This window comes from Orcinus orca, chromosome 7 (genome assembly GCF_937001465.1).
Source record: "Orcinus orca chromosome 7, mOrcOrc1.1, whole genome shotgun sequence".
Classification (NCBI taxonomy): Eukaryota; Metazoa; Chordata; class Mammalia; order Artiodactyla; family Delphinidae; genus Orcinus; species Orcinus orca.
In genome coordinates, this window is record NC_064565.1 from 120,057,142 (window position 1) to 120,071,945 (window position 14,804).

The following is a 14,804-nucleotide window of genomic DNA, read 5'->3' on the forward strand; positions in this document are numbered from 1 at the left end:
CACCCGAGAGCAGAGAGGGTGGAGAGCCCCCGGGGGTCGGGCCCTGCTCTGGGCCTAGGGACCAGAGGTGGCCAGATGCCGGCCCCCTGTGGAGGACAAACAGAGTCTGACTCAGAGCAAGTTCCTGTGGCACGAGAAGAGCTGCGATGGCCACAGGCTGGAGACGCAGAGTCTGAGTTGTGGGCACTCGAGGGCCTGCTCCCACCCACGGGGCATCTGTCCACTTGCCCCCAGGCCGGCGTGGACCAGCCTCCCCGATGGAAGGCTGATTTACCGGGAGTTGGCCCCAGACTTCTCTTGCTGTGAGGTTTCCTTAGGCCCCCAAATCATCTCCCCCCGCATTTCTCCTGATGTGGCCATGCAGGGCAGAAACTGCTTAATGCCCTGAAGCAGCCCGGGCCAGAGTCCTCCTCACATACGACCAGATGGCAAGCCTCAGGGCTGGGTGGGCAGCGTGAGGCTGGCCTCTGGCCACTTCCAGAAGGGTGGCCCCCCGCCGACGACACGCTGGCAGGAGGGTGACCTGGTCCCCTGGGGGACAGGGGCCTGAAAGGACACCCAGGAGGCCTGCCCCCAGGCCCAACAACTCACGCAGGCCTGAGGGTCTGTCCTGGAGCTGCCTTGCGGACAAGGCACCTCCTCTGGGCCGGCCCCACACGGGCGGCTGGGGACCCACGGAGGAGGAGGAGGATGGCCCCGGCCGCAGGGCACGCCCGCAGAGCCCTCTCCTCGTGGCCAGGCCACCTCCGGGGGGCTCGGGGCCGTGGGCTGAGACGCCCGCCCCGCTTGGCGCTTTAAGAGCCGCCTAATTTGCATGGCCCGGCCTGGCCCCGCCCAGGCCCGAGTGACCGCCCGGTTGGATATTTAAATCGCGGCCGTAGGGGCGGGTCCGGCTCCGAACGCGGTCCCGCCCGGCGCCTTCCTCCGCGAGAGGCGACCGGAGCACGGCCCGGCCGAGCGGCAGCGGGACTCCGAAGTCCACCAACGGCGCGGCCGCGCTCCCCGCACGCCCGGCCGGCCGGCCCTGCGGGCCACTCCCGACCGCGGCCTCGCTCCTGCCCCGCGGTGACCGCAAGCCCCCCTGCGGCCCCTCCTCGTCGCCTGTCCGTCCCCGCTGTGTCTTCGCTGTGTCCCCCGCTCCGTCCTTCTCTGTCCCCGTTCCGTCCCGCTGTGTCCCTCGCTCCGTCCCCGCCCGCCGACCCCCGGCGATGCCGCGCGGCGCCACCTGGGCGCTGCTCTTGGCCGCGGCCCTGGGGCTCGGGGCGCGCGGCGTGCGCGGCGCTGTGGCCCTAGCCGACTTCTACCCATTCGGCGCGGAGCGCGGCGACGCCGTCACCCCCAAGCAGGACGACGGCGGCTCCGGGCTGCGGCCGCTCTCCGTGCCCTTTCCGTTCTTCGGCGCCGAGCACTCCGGCCTCTACGTGAGTAACCCGAGCCCGCGGGGGGCGCCAGGGGGGTGCTGCGCCCCAGCCGCTGCCCGCCGCCCCGAGTCCCGCCGCCGCCGCCAGCAACTTGGCACCGTGGCGGCCAGAGGTGGAATGAGGACAGCGCTTCCTCCCTCCGGCGGCCAAGGCCGGACAGCCGCCCGCGGGAGCGGCGGGCGGGGTTGGGGGCCCGAGCTGCGGCCCCGCCACCTTGGCGAGTGGAGCGGGGCGCGCCCGGCCCTGGCCCCTGCCCCTGTCGGACCGCCTGGGGCTTGGGCTGCGGGCACTGAGCCGTGTGCCCCTGCTGGGCCCAGCGCAGCGGGGTGAGGGGAGGCCTGCCCCGTCCCGCCCCGTCCCGGTTCCTTCACAGACAGCAGTGTAACAGCAGGCGGCTGCTTCCTGGGTCCTCAGTTTCCCGAGTGGGGCTCCTGGCCCCTTCAGTTCCTCACTTGGCCTGCCGAGGTCTCAGCCCCTCCCAGGGCCACACGGGCCCCGCCCCCAGTTGACACCTGAGGCCCACTTGCTGGAGGCTGGGACGCGCCCAGACTTTCAGAGGTGCTGTGCGAGACTCAGCAAGCTGGTCGTCTCTGAGCCGCCCTTTTCCTCTCCCTCTCCTCCTGAGCCTGGGGGCTGGCCACTCAGGCCCAGACCTTCAAACAGGACTCCCAGAGGGAGCTCAGGAGAGCGGGGACAGTTCAGGCTTAAGGACAGCAGAACCCCCCCGGGGGGACCCGGGGCCACTGAGGAAATGCAATGTCACGCCTCATTGCTGCATCGAGCATTTACTGGGGGGCACCGTGCGCTGTCCTCTGAATCCCAGCTAGAAAAGTGCCGGCACCCTGTACCTCCAACACCATTGCCCCGCCCTCTGTCACTTCCAGCACCACCTCCACCTCCCCCCGCCACCGCCCATCAGCACCACTGCCTGCACTGCCAGCTCCCCCATCAGCCCTGTCACCTCCCCCATCAACACTGCCTCTCTCCACTCGACCCCAGCGCGGCTGCCAGCATCACTAGCTACCCTCCCACCACAGCCCTTCCATCGCCAGAGGTGGGAGGGGCAGCCGTTCTCTCTGTAGGTGCCACCCAGTGCACGTTCCTCCGGGCCAGGACTTGGACAGAGGGGCAGGACTGACTTCCGGAAGTATGGGGCTGGGGGCAGAGCTGTGCTCAGGGTCTTTGGGAGCCAGGGAGGCCCATGCATCCTAGAAGGGGGAAAGTTCACGTTGGCACCGTCTTAACAGAGCCTCTGTCCAAATGCTCCTTGAGCCTTCGGGCCAGGCGCAACCTCCTCACTCCAAGTCACAGGTGAAAATATTATTAAAACGGCTGACCCTCTTAACAGCCTCACCAAAACCATCTACCCCTGCCAAAGCAACTGGGAGACGTGGTTCTAAAGTGGAGAGATGTGCTAGCAAAACAAACGGTTTCATCTGAAACCAGCACGTGGTTCCTCGCAAAACCTGTGTCTCCATGAGAGCTCTTTCCTGAAAAAAGCTGTCGTCTGACAAACACCTGCCCGTGGCGACGTAGGGAGCCCACTTCACCTCTCTTCGCTCGGTAGGAAAGACAGTGGAAACCTTGAGGGCCCCGGACACCTTGCCTGAAATAATGGCCAGGGCTCTGTGGTCAAGGAGGGAGCAGGGCAGCGGGTCAGAAATGAGGCCAGTTAGAGAAGAGAAGGCATTTATTCCGAAGCAAGTGGGTCAGACCGGTGCCTCCCAGCTCGCGCAGCTGAGACAATGCTTCTCTGCATGCCCCTGTCTCTGACCCTCGTCCAGCCGGGCGCGGCGTCAGCCAGCCCTGAGCCCAGGTGCCTGCATCCGGCCGAGTGAGGATCCTCCAGGGCTGGACACCCCGGCCCGATGCGTGGCAAAGAGCAGGCTTGTGGAGTGAATGGACACACGGGTGAGTGAATGGAGGCCTCGCCGTGACCCTGCGTGAAGATCAGTGCTTTCTGATCAGAATCGGCCCCGGCAAGGACTCGGCCCTGCCGCGTGCGCGGTGGCCCCCTTTCTAGAAAGCCCCGTCGCTTCGCTTCTTTCTCGCGCCGTAGCAGCCGCATGTGGTGGCTTGTAAGGCTCTGAAAATTGCTGAGAGCCCCTTCTGAGCACAAAGCAGGCCGGCCCGCTGGTGGGCGTGGAGCGCGGCAGCTGAGAGGGAACCTTCTTGCAGGGAAAAAGCTGGACAAGTTCACAGGTAGAGATGGCAGCTGTGCTGTGGCCTGCAGGCCTGGCCGAGGTGCAGCGTCCGCGCGGGGCAGCCATGGGGACTGAGAGGCCGTGAGTGGCCAGCGGTGGTGAGGAGCCCCCGTGTCCCCCCAGAAGGGTGAGGCCTGGGGGCTGCGGAGGAAGGTCTTGGTTTATTTGGCATCAGGAGCCCCAAGTGGCAACCTCAGGGAGCACTTCTGCTCCTTCATCGGGGAAGGAGTGCCAGGTGGGCGGTGTCTGCGAAGGTGCTGGGCACGCTGAGAGGGTCCACACGTCTGTTACGAGGGTGCAGTGGCCGAGACATGGGTGCGGGGTCTGCCGGCTGTGTCTCCAAGGCTGGGCTGCTGGGGGTGATGCACAGGGGGGTACCCGCCTTGGCGTGCCTTCCATCCTTCCCCTGCAGAGCCCCTTCCAGCCCCTGCTGGCCCCGCACGCACAGTGCTGTGACACCCTTGACCTCTGAATCTTGGGGACTCTTCCTTGTTCTGGTCTTTTGGAGCACCTTGGGGCCAGTCACGGAGAGCCCCGAGTGGGAAACGGGAAGGGTGTGGGCCCGGGGCGGGCAGTGGCACCTCCGAGCCTGGGGGAAGACGTGTTGACAGTTGATTTGACCTGAGCCCTGGCCAGCAGCCCCTCTCTCTAGTGTCCCAGGCAAGGCTGGCTCCACACCTGGTGTCTGCTTATCCGCCGGCATCCCCACCGGGGGCACAGTCCCCGCCCAGCCTCTCCCAGACCGCCCGCCCAGGGGAGGTCCGCAGGCGGCCCGGGACCGGTGGCTGGTCGGTTCCTCCGAGAACCCCGGCTTCCCCACCTGTGCAGCCCGTGGCACCTTGCCAACCAAGACAGTCCGCTGGCTGGCCACCAGCTCCGAGCCATCTGGAAAACCCACCCTGACCCACAGGACAAAACCAGTGAGATGGAGGCAGGCCTGGCAGTGGAGCTCGGCTTTTCTGACCTGAGGAAGCCCCCGCAGAAACGCATGAGCCCCCTGGCTGGGAGGAGAGGCCGCAGCCCCCAGGGGGCAGACAGGGTCCTGGGCAGGCCCCTCCCCACGCTCCCTTCCTGCTGGTACCTGGGGAGGAGCGGGGCACAGGCAAGGGGCTCGGAGGTGGAGGTGGAGGTGGGCAGGGGTCGAGGGAGGGTCCTGGGTGGCCTGGCAGCCCCACGTGGGGGGAGAGCGCCGGGGCGAGATCCAGGCTGGCCCCTCGGCCTGGACCTCCCGGCAGCCCGACGGAGGGCGGGCAGTGCAGTCCTCCCCGGCCCAGAGAGGAAAGTGGGCCTCAGATGCAGGCCCAGGGGCCTCAGGACTCCTGCGTCCCGCTGCCTCCTTGCTATTCCACCCCGGCCGTAGTGCGGCCCAGACAGAAGTCCTGCTTCCTCGGCCATCCTGGGAGCTCCCCTGAGACCCCGCCTCGTTCCCACGTGGTCAGAGCAGGCAGCTGGGCCTGCAGCCCTGCCTTGGAAATGCTCCCACTTCCCAGAGCGGCCACCCCGCCGGCCTGGGCGCGTGCGGCACCTCCTCGTGGGCCTCCGGCTCCTGGCCCTGCCCCTCCAGCCTGTCCGTGGGGCGGCCGAGGGAGCCTTGCCTTTCTCTCCTGCCCTTACCCAGCCCCCCTGGCCTTGGGGCTGGGCCCCGTGTACCTGTGCCCCCCCCGTCACCCGCCAGCCCCCCTGGCCCTGGGCCCTGTGTACCTGTGCCCCCCCAGACCCCTGGCCTTGGGGCTGGGCCCCGTGTACCTGTGCCCCGCCCCCGTCCCCCGCCAGCCCCCCTGGCCCTGGGGCTGGGCCCCGTGTACCTGTGCCCCCCCATCTCCTGCCAGCACCCCTGGCCTTGGGGCTGGGCCCTGTGTACCTGTGCCCCCCGTCCCCCGCCAGCGCCCCGGCCCTGGGGCTGGGCCCCGTGTACCTGTGCCCCCCGTCCCCCACCAGCACCCCTGGTCCTGGGGCTGGGCCCCGTGTACCTGTGCCCCGTGTACCTGTGCCTCCCGTCCCCCGCCAGCGCCCCTGGTCCTGGGGCTGGGCCCCGTGTACCTGTGCCCCGTGTACCTGTGCCCCCCGTCCCCCGCCAGTGCCCCTGGCCCTGGGGCTGGGCCCCGTGTACCTGTGCCCCCCATCCCCCACCAGCGCCCCTGGCCTTGGGGCTGGGCCCCGTGTACCTGTGCCCCGTGTACCTGTGCCCCCCGTCCCCCGCCAGTGCCCCTGGCCCTGGGGCTGGGCCCCGTGTACCTGTGCCCCCGTCCCCCGCCAGCCCCCCAGCTCCCTCTGCTCCAGCCAATACAGAACAGGTCACCCTCAGCCACTGTGCTTGCTGCCAGCTCGGAGCCCCTCCCAGGACAGGCAGGCCTCCTCCCCTGAACGGGCCCCACTCCCCCAGCCTGGTCCCTGCGCTCCCCGCGTGTCGCTTCTGACCCCACCTCGGTTGTTTACCCTGCACGGGGCGTGTGCCCCGCAAGGCTCATCAGTACACGGTCCTGGCACCCACGTGTGTTTGACTGTATTTGGACGTCGTGCTGGCGGATGTGGACGTACGTGTGTAGGTGCGTCTGCCCACTGAGGGAAATGCAAGCAGCGACACCTCAGCGGCCGTGAGCAGTCCTCGGGCTCAGGTCCTGGTTCCCGAACACCAGGCACCACTGAAAGGAACTGGGGCTCTCTGGAGATTATACAGCCACGGCAGGAAGAGAAGAAAATGAGCTTGGAAAAGCTTGTGCCAGAAAGTAATAGAGTGATCAGAGAAAGATGGGGATGTGGCGGGAGGACACAGTGGCCACACCCGAAAGGGGCTCTCGGGACAAGCGAAGCATTACTTTAATGGTAGTGACAGATTTCAGTCCCTAAGGAAAGGGGAGCCAGTGAGTTCACGCCGATACGAGTATAGATACATGATTAAATGTATAAACGAGGGAGAAAGTGGTACTGACCACACTGCCTCGGTGCTGAGTGTCCTGCTCCGGGCAACCCTGTGTTCTCGGTAGAGGATGTCCTTGCTCAGGGGAATACACAGTAGGGGGCTCAGTGGGTAAAGGGTCATCACTTCTGCAAGGTACTCTCAAGTGGTTCAGGAAACATCTGTGTAGAAGGAGAGAGAGCATGATGAAGCAAATGGGGCAGAATCCTAGAATTTGGTGAATGTGGATCAAAAGTATGAGGAGTGCCTTGCACTTTTTCTGTAAGTTTGACATTCTGTCAAAACATAACATAACCTCTAGGGAATGCCTTCTGGCAGGAACACCCGGAGCCCCGGGCACACACCCCGCCACCCTCACTGGGAAGCCAGCCTGGCCGACTGGGAAGGACTCAGTTGTTCCCCTCCTCAGCTCTCAGGGGCTGTGTGAAGCTAGAAGTGACCAGCTCGCCACAGCGTGCCTCCAGGACAGCCCACCACTCACTCACCATTGACTTATTTGCTAATTCATTTAGTCACACATCCATCCGGAAACCTTGGTGGAGCCCTAGCTCTGAGTCAAGGAGCGGACATATGCACCAGCAGCAGAGTTTTACTTTTAGTCCTAAAATTTTGTCTCTTTTGTTCACGGTGCTCTCCCAGCCTCTGCAAGAGAGCTAGCTTGTAGAAGCAGCTCTGTAAACGTCGGCTATTCATCCTCTGACTGTTGGGATAACACGCCCATAATTCCATCTTCCCAAAACAAGCGCTCTAAACATTTTGGCAACATCCTTCCCGATGTGTTTTCAAGCGCATTTAGAGCTGCCATTTCATACAAATTTCCATTTTGCATATTTCGTTCAATATTATACTGTGAGCATTTTCCAGTGCCTTAAATTTGCTGTGAAGAGTGTGCTTTTTGGTGGCAGTATAATATTCCATCCTGTGGCTATACCATAATTCTTTTCAGCAGTCACAACCTGTGGCCTGTGTGGGTGGCTTCAGTGTCTCCGGGGATGCTCCAGTGCACATCTTTGTTCAGGCAGGTCTTTTGTTTTTCCGTTCCTCCAGGGGGGCTGGCTGGGTCCCAAGGAATGTGCTTTTCAGGGCTGTCTCCCTACTTTCCCCTGCTGCCCAGAGGGCGTCCTTATTCACACCCTCCTCTGCTGGGGGAAGGGGGCCTCCTCAGGTGACCTGAGTCAGCCTGGAGGGCACAGCAGCTTCCAGGCCACACAGGGTACCTGTGGTCCAGTCGACGATGGGGTGGGGACAGTGGGCAGACCCAGGGACAAAACAAGCTGCGGGAGCCTGGGCCCCAGTGGACACTGCTCCCATGGCTCTGAAACCAGGCGGCTGGAGGGGGCTGCCCGGCTCGTTCCCTCCCCCCCACTCCCCCCACCCCCCCCCCGTACCTCCCCACAGGGGGTCCAGCCTCAGAGCCTTAGCAGCCATTAACTGGCCGTTTACACACCGGGGCGAGTCCTTCACTGAACGCCTGCTGTGTGCGAAGCGTTACCCGGCTCCCAGCCGGAGGACTCGGCTCGGGCAGAAGTCTGAGTGCTGGGGGCTGCGTCCAGGGTGGGAGGAGTGGGCACCGTGTCTTGGTACAGGTCCCAGGACCAGGCTGTCCTCCAGGCGGGTCCAGGCGGCTGGCCGAGGGCCAGACACAGCCCCCTCGGGCCCTCACACACGTCCTGCAGCGAATGTTTCCCGCCACCTGCTCTGGGCAGAGGGGCTGCCGGGCACAGGCAGCTCTGGAGGCTTGCTGTGGATGGGGCCTGGGGTAGGGCTGGTGTCCCGGGGGAGTGGCCACCGTCCCCAGAGTGAGACTGGCAGGGTGAGAGGCCTAGGTGTGGGAGCAGAGGCACACTGTCCCTGCACTTGGAGGTGGCAGCCAGGGGCGGTGGCTGCAGGGTGACAGTGGACCCGACGTGGCCTCAGAGCTCAGGGCAGCAAGGTCAGGCTGTGCTGGGCCCGGGGGAGGGGGGCGTGGGTGCCCAAGCACAGGGCATGTCCAGGGGCCTCTGGGGACTTGGGATCTGGTCCTAGGGGGGCACCTGGCCCAGGTGTGCCAGAGGTGAGGCAGGAGCTGCCATCTAATCTACACAGGGAAGGAAGGGAAGGGCTGTGAGGACAGCTGGAGGGACAGGACACGGGAGGGGCAGGTGCCTGGACCCCCCGCCCACTGGAGAGGCAGCCCCTGTTGGAGTGGGGTGGGGCTCAAGGGCCTGGGCTCTGGGCCGTAGGCAGGACCACAAGGCCCAGCAGGAGACGAGAGGGTGGCCACGGGGAGGCCCTGGACAGCTGACGGCAGGGGGCACGGTAGGGAGGTAGCAGAGGACCTGCGCCCCGAGGGCCCAGCCTGGGAGGGGGAAGGGCCGTCGCTCCAGTGCTGCGGGGAATCCCTCCTCCCCCGCTGGGCGCTGAAGCCAGCCCACTGCCCCACCCACAGGCTACACCCTGGCTGCCCAGCAGTGCCCCCCCCCCCCACCCGGTCCTCTGTGGCCCTCCTGCAGCCAGGCGAGGCCACCTGGCACTCCGGGTGCTCAGAGAGGGCCAGCCTCCCCTCCTCGCCAGGTCTGGGTGTCCAGGGCCCCACCTTGCCCGGGGGCCCAGGGCCCTGCCCACGGCCGCCCTGCGAGCAGGACCCCAGCCCCGAGCTGTGCTTGTGGAAGGAATCCTGGTTCCCCAGAAAGCTGCCAGGAAATAAAAGACATGCCTGCATTTTTCAAAACAAGCTTATAAAAGGCCTCAGAACTTTATTGTTTTATTTCTGGCAGAAACGTCAAAGCAGGAACCAAGGCCCCGCCCTTTCGGATCTGATGTTTGCAGAGCTGGGGTGCTGTGCCCGTGGGGTCCCCAGCTCCCCTCCAGGCTTGCCTCCTGGCCCAGAGCAGCCCCTCGCCCAGCAAGGGTGGCACCAGCCAGCCCCAAGCTGCCCAGTTCAGGGACCAGCCAGACATACGTCACACGCTTTCGGCTGCAAGTGGCCTCTGAGAGACTCTCCAGGACACTCCCGCTCTCTCCCAGTTCTCTCCCAGTTCTCTCCCAGTTCTCTCCCAGTTTTATCCAAGTCGGAAATGCCACCAGGCCATCTCTCTGCGCTTTCTCCTGGCCCAGCGGAGGGAGGGCCGGCCCCTCCTGTGAGAAAGGCCTAGGTGCCTTTCCCTCTGCAGGCCACACGCACCCCCAGGTCAAGGGCAGGCTTCCTCCACGCCCCGCGGGCCCCCTTCCTGCTGCTGTGGCCTCGGGGCCTCCCCAGGGGACCAGCCCAGGCCCACCTGGCTGGCCTCAGGTCCTGAGGGGCAGCGGACGCGGGGCGGCACATTGCAGGGCCCGGACCCAGCCGACGGCCGGCCCGGGTCTGGTTTCCGGTACGTCAGTGGCTGAAGAGCACGCTGGTGCCCGGCAGGGGGTCGGGGTCGAGTCCTTTCTCCTGTTTTCCCGACGTGTTGCCCGTTCTACAGAGTGCTGTTGCAAGGAGAGAAATAATAATAGTAAGATTGATATTCTGTGGGAGTAGCATTCGCTGGCCCTGAAGAAGGAGAGGGACCCCGGTGGGGGGGAGGGGTGCCGTGCCGCTCCCCGCGCCGCCAGCCCCGCCCGCCCCACCGGAGGTTCAGACGTTCTCCCCTGGAGGAAGACAGTCCGGGCACGCCCCTGCCCAGGTGGCCCCGGCCCTGCTCTGCCCTGGCCCCGCCCCGTGGGGAGGGCGGCAGCCATCCGGTGGGGGCGGAGAGGGGAGCCCGCCGGCCGAGCGCTGGCGGGCAGGCCGGAGGCCTCTGCACACACCGCACACACCTGAGCACCGGACTTCAAAGGCAGGAAGGAAACTGGGCAGAGCGCCTGTGGGGGAGCCATGGGGCCCAGGCCAGCCGAGGAAGACAGACGGGGGGGGGGGGGGGGGGGGGGGGGGGGGGCGGTGTGTGCAGGATGCAGGGAGGGCGGGGCAGGCGGTCCCACCCGGCAGGTGGCCACGGCCCTAGGGACCCTCACTCCAGCCTGCGGCGCCCCCCCATCCAACTGTGACTCCTCACCCTTGACTCTTTTCCTAAACACGGGCAGAAAAGGGGACCCAAAGTAAGTGTGCAGCGAAAGAGCAGATGTGATGCGAGCCCCGAGGGACGGCGGCCCCAAGTTAAGGCCTGTGGTTGCCGCCCACACCGTGCAGCCCTGACAAGGCTGCCTGCACCTGCCTCCTTCCCTCCAAGTTGTTCAGGTTCTTCCATGTTTTGTCCATTATCACCGTGGTTCAATTACATAGATCGTCTTCAGGTTGTTTGTTTCACTGTGGTGGACATTTGGAGCTGTTCCTACTTTTAGACCATTCTTACTGTGCTGTCTGGGAACATTCCGGAACGTGCGTCCCGGTGCACGTGGGCGCTGGCGTGGAGGGTGGTGGGCCCTAGGGGTGGGGCTGTCGGGCATGGGCCGCACCCGCTCCCAGCTCATGAAGTACAGAGGCCACGGGTGTTCCCACTGCAGGACACGCTTGCCAGCCCGGTGGTTGTGGACGGGCGTGAAAACGAGGTGCTGCTGCTCTGTTTTGTTCATGAGGCTGAGCACATCTTGTTCGCTTGCCGTTGGATTGCCTCATTTGTAAGCCCGCTGTTAAGTCTTTCCTCTTTCCTACTGAGTTCCCTTTTTCCTTGTTACTTTATGGGAGTTGTGTACATACACCAGGTCACAAGTGTTGCGAACATCTTTTCCCTTTTCTCTGCACCTTACTTCACGCTCTTTGGTGCGCCTTTGGGTGAATAGGTACTCTTGAGTTTAATGCAGTAAATGTACCCGTCTTTATTTTTATGGTCAGAGGTTTTTTGTGCTTTTTTTTTTTTTTTTTTGCGGTACGCGGGCCTCTCACTGTTGTGGCCTCTCCCGCTGTGGAGCACAGGCTCCGGACGCGCAGGCTCAGCGGCCATGGCTCACGGGCCCAGCCGCTCCGCAGCATGTGGGATCTTCCCGGACTGGGGCACGAACCCGTGTCCCCTGCATCAGCAGGTGGACTCTCAACCACTGCGCCACCAGGGAAGCCCCTGTGCCTTTTTCTTAAAAACATTTTATTTATTTATTTGGCCGTGTTGGGTCTTAGTTGCGGCACGTGGGATCTTCCGTTGCGGTGTGCGGGCTCCCTAGTTGTGGCACGCGGGCTCAGTTGCCCACGGCATGTGGGAATCTTAGTTCCCTGACAGGGGATGGAACCTGCGTCCCCTGCGTTGGAAAGTGGATTCTTCACCACTGGACCGCCGGGGATGTCCTGTGCCTTATTTTAAAAATCATCTCCAAGTCTTGAATATGTTCTCCATGGCCCCCCACAACAGCGTCTCTGCTGTGCAGCTTGGTCGCTCACACCTCCGTGCCTGCGCATGTGGAGCTGGGCACGAGGTAGGCCCCCCAGCCCGCCCCCCACCCCCCACCGAGTGTGTGCCTGGGCCGTCTCCCGGCCCTCCTCCTGCCCACCTGTCCGATCACTGTTCCGTGTGAGAGCCCAGTGTCCACTACAGCATCCATCCTGGACCAGCAAGTCCTTCCATCTTTTCTTCTCCAGGAAGTCTTGGTCCTTCTTGGCTTTGCCTTTTCATATAAAATTTACAGTTGGCTTATCAGGTTACACACACACACAGACCCACGTCTGCCGGGATTTTTACTGGGATTGCGTGGAGTATGAAGACTGATGAGAGAACTGATACCTTTACCTGGGTTGACTCGCGTGGCCCGGGAACAGAGCACGTTCCTGCGTTTATTTAGATTGTCTCTGACATTCTCTAATAAATCTAACATCTTTTGTTAGATCTATTCTTAAGGACTTGCTATTCTCTATACTGTTGTAAATGGTGTCTTTTCTTCATTTCTTTTCTAAGTACTTACTGCTGTCAATGTGGAATCACAACTGAGTTCTTACCGCTTCTAGTTTTATATGTAACAACCAGGCCGAGCCTCTTACCAATTCTGCTGCATCATCGGGATTCTTCTGGATTTTCCCACATTCACGTGCATAGCATTTGCACCTGATGGTCGTTGTGTTTCTCCCTTTCTAGTCCGTTTGCATTTTGATTCATTTTTCGCCTTGCTGTGCTGGTTGGATACATTGCGTGTTAGCAGGACCCAGAAAGAAAGTGTCTGTGTTTCACGACTAAACGTGCTGCTTCCTCCTGTTCGTTTTCAAGATGCCCTTTTCCGGATCAGAATGTCCCCTCCTATTCCTATTCTCATATTCAGGGAATTTGTATCACATGTGGGTGTTGGCTCTAGTAAATACCATCTCTATACCTATAAAGGTGACTCTCACCTTTAATCTGTTAAATGGGTCACTTAAATTCATTGGATTTCTAATGTAAAGCCACGCTTGATTCCTAACAGAAATCCAAGTTGGTAGTGATGAATTATGTACCCAGTTCATATATTGCTGCATTCAGTTTGCTAACTGCGTTAAGATTTGGGCGGTTTTATATGTGAGATTGGGCTGTTAGCCCATCCATGTTACATTTTAGTGTCGGGGTTGTGCTAGCCTCAGAAAACGAGTTCTTCTGTCTGGAAGAGTTCGTGTATCTCTGGACTTACTCCTTGGATGTTTGGTAGAACTCACTGGTGCTGCCATCTGGACCTAGAGTTTTCTTGGTGGGAAAATTGTGAATACTAATTGAATTTCCTTATGAATATAAAAAAATAGATTTTCTGTTTCTTTTCACATTTGGTAAGTTGTGTTTTTCTAGGGGAAAAGATCCATTTTATATACAGCTTCAAGGTGATCAACATAAAACTGTTGAGGTCTGGGATTCGATGGTAGCCTCCTTACACACCAGCGGTCAGCCTGTCACTGCTTCTCAGAAGCTGGCCGAGGCCCGAGGCTCCCGGGTCAGGAACAAAGGCCGTTAGGGCTCATGGTGCAGGGAGAGGCACACCGTGTGGTTCGCCTTGGTGTCCCTGGCTCTCCTCGTGGTGTCATGAGGCCACACGGAGGGGCCCAGGCAGATGGAACCCAGACTGGGGGTTTGTGTCATAGCCAGGAAGCCCTGGGCTCTGGGAAGCCATCTCTCCTATGGCAAGCCTGCCTTTGCCCGCAAGGGAGAGGACACTTTGTCTCTCGAAGCCAGTCTCTGCAAACACAACCCCAAGACCCGGCCCAAGCAGGGAGCGGACGAGCAAAGCGCTCGGGGCCTCCCCCACGGCCCACCTCCCCGCCCCCCCTGTTCTGGGCCAAGCTCCAATTTTCACACGAGTCTGCCATTCCGTCAGCCACCCTGATTCATCGGACCAGCAGAGGCCAGGACCAGATCTGGATGATTTGCTGCCCACAGGACTCCAGGCAGCAAGATGGGGTTCAGCCCCAGGTCCCAGGTGCAGCCAGCTGTGCAGGATCCCAGAGAGGCCAGGAGTGGTCCAAGGCCAGGCCACTGTCCATCCTGACGCACGAACGCCTGCGGACCGCCCTGCTGATCTTGGATGCCATCACCAGTGACTACAGAGGCCGTAAATTGGCCCAGAAAGCAACTCCCATTAGGCTGACAAGCTCACCCTGCTTTTGCGCAAACCTTCCCAGCTCTACACTGAAAATCTGGTATGCTGGGAATCGCCCAGTCACAGGCAGACTGCGAGGGTTGAGCCCCTGCCCCGCCGTGGAGAGACGTCCTGTGATCCCTCTCCCCACATGCAGACGTGTGACCTGAGGGGACGCAGGCCTCTCAGGTTAGGATCTGTTCAACTTGATTCGGATTGCCTGTCCCGCCGGTTTGGTTAAGGCCTAAGGGCCGTGTCTCTGACCGTTTGTGGTCTCAGTCATCACACACAACAGAACCCAAGGCCCAGTATGAATTCGTGTCATGAGACAAACAAGGTTGTGCCGTCGTGAATTTACCTGCAGGGAGGGCGGGGCCCACACCTGGGCGGCAGGCACAGTAGAGCAGTTTGTGACCCGAGTGTCCCGTGGTTTTTCCACTTTCATAGCTCGCAGACAGGGATGCAAACCCAGCGCAGGTCAGGTGGGCAGCTGCACTGCTGCCCGACTCAGGTGGGCCGTGAGGGCTTTGCCAGGCACTGGATCTAGGGGCGCAAAGCAGTCACCTACCCCCGGCTCCCCCGGGGGCTGAGGTGGTCCTGCCCAGGTGTGGGTTGAATACTCCTCAGCCACAAAGCCAGTGTGCCCGTCCTGGCCCCGTTAATCACCTCCTCCCCTAGCCACCCTCTGCTCACACCCAGACCTTTCACCAGGAGGGCTCAGGTGCAAAAGCAACAGGCATTTGTGTAACATGTACAGACACCGTTACATCCCCCACAGGGGCCCCCATG

General features: G+C 62.2%; 1 protein-coding gene across 12 annotated transcripts in view; it reads left to right on the forward strand.

The window, feature by feature from the left end:
- The first annotated feature begins 877 nt into the window (after positions 1-877).
- SNED1 (sushi, nidogen and EGF like domains 1) overlaps positions 878-14,804 on the forward strand; it is a 90,463-nt gene continuing 76,536 nt past the window's right edge. For 9 of the 12 annotated variants that reach the window (XR_007478519.1, XM_049712550.1, XM_049712548.1 and 6 more), the window contains exon 1: positions 878-1,421. Coding sequence is in view for 11 of the 12 variants with exons in the window: in XM_049712550.1 (XP_049568507.1) it covers positions 1,209-1,421 (213 nt within the window). In the remaining variant the exon portion in view is untranslated. The remainder of the gene's footprint in view (positions 1,422-14,804) is intronic. The other 3 variants (XM_049712555.1, XM_004262529.4, XM_049712552.1) reach the window with 1 other exon arrangement.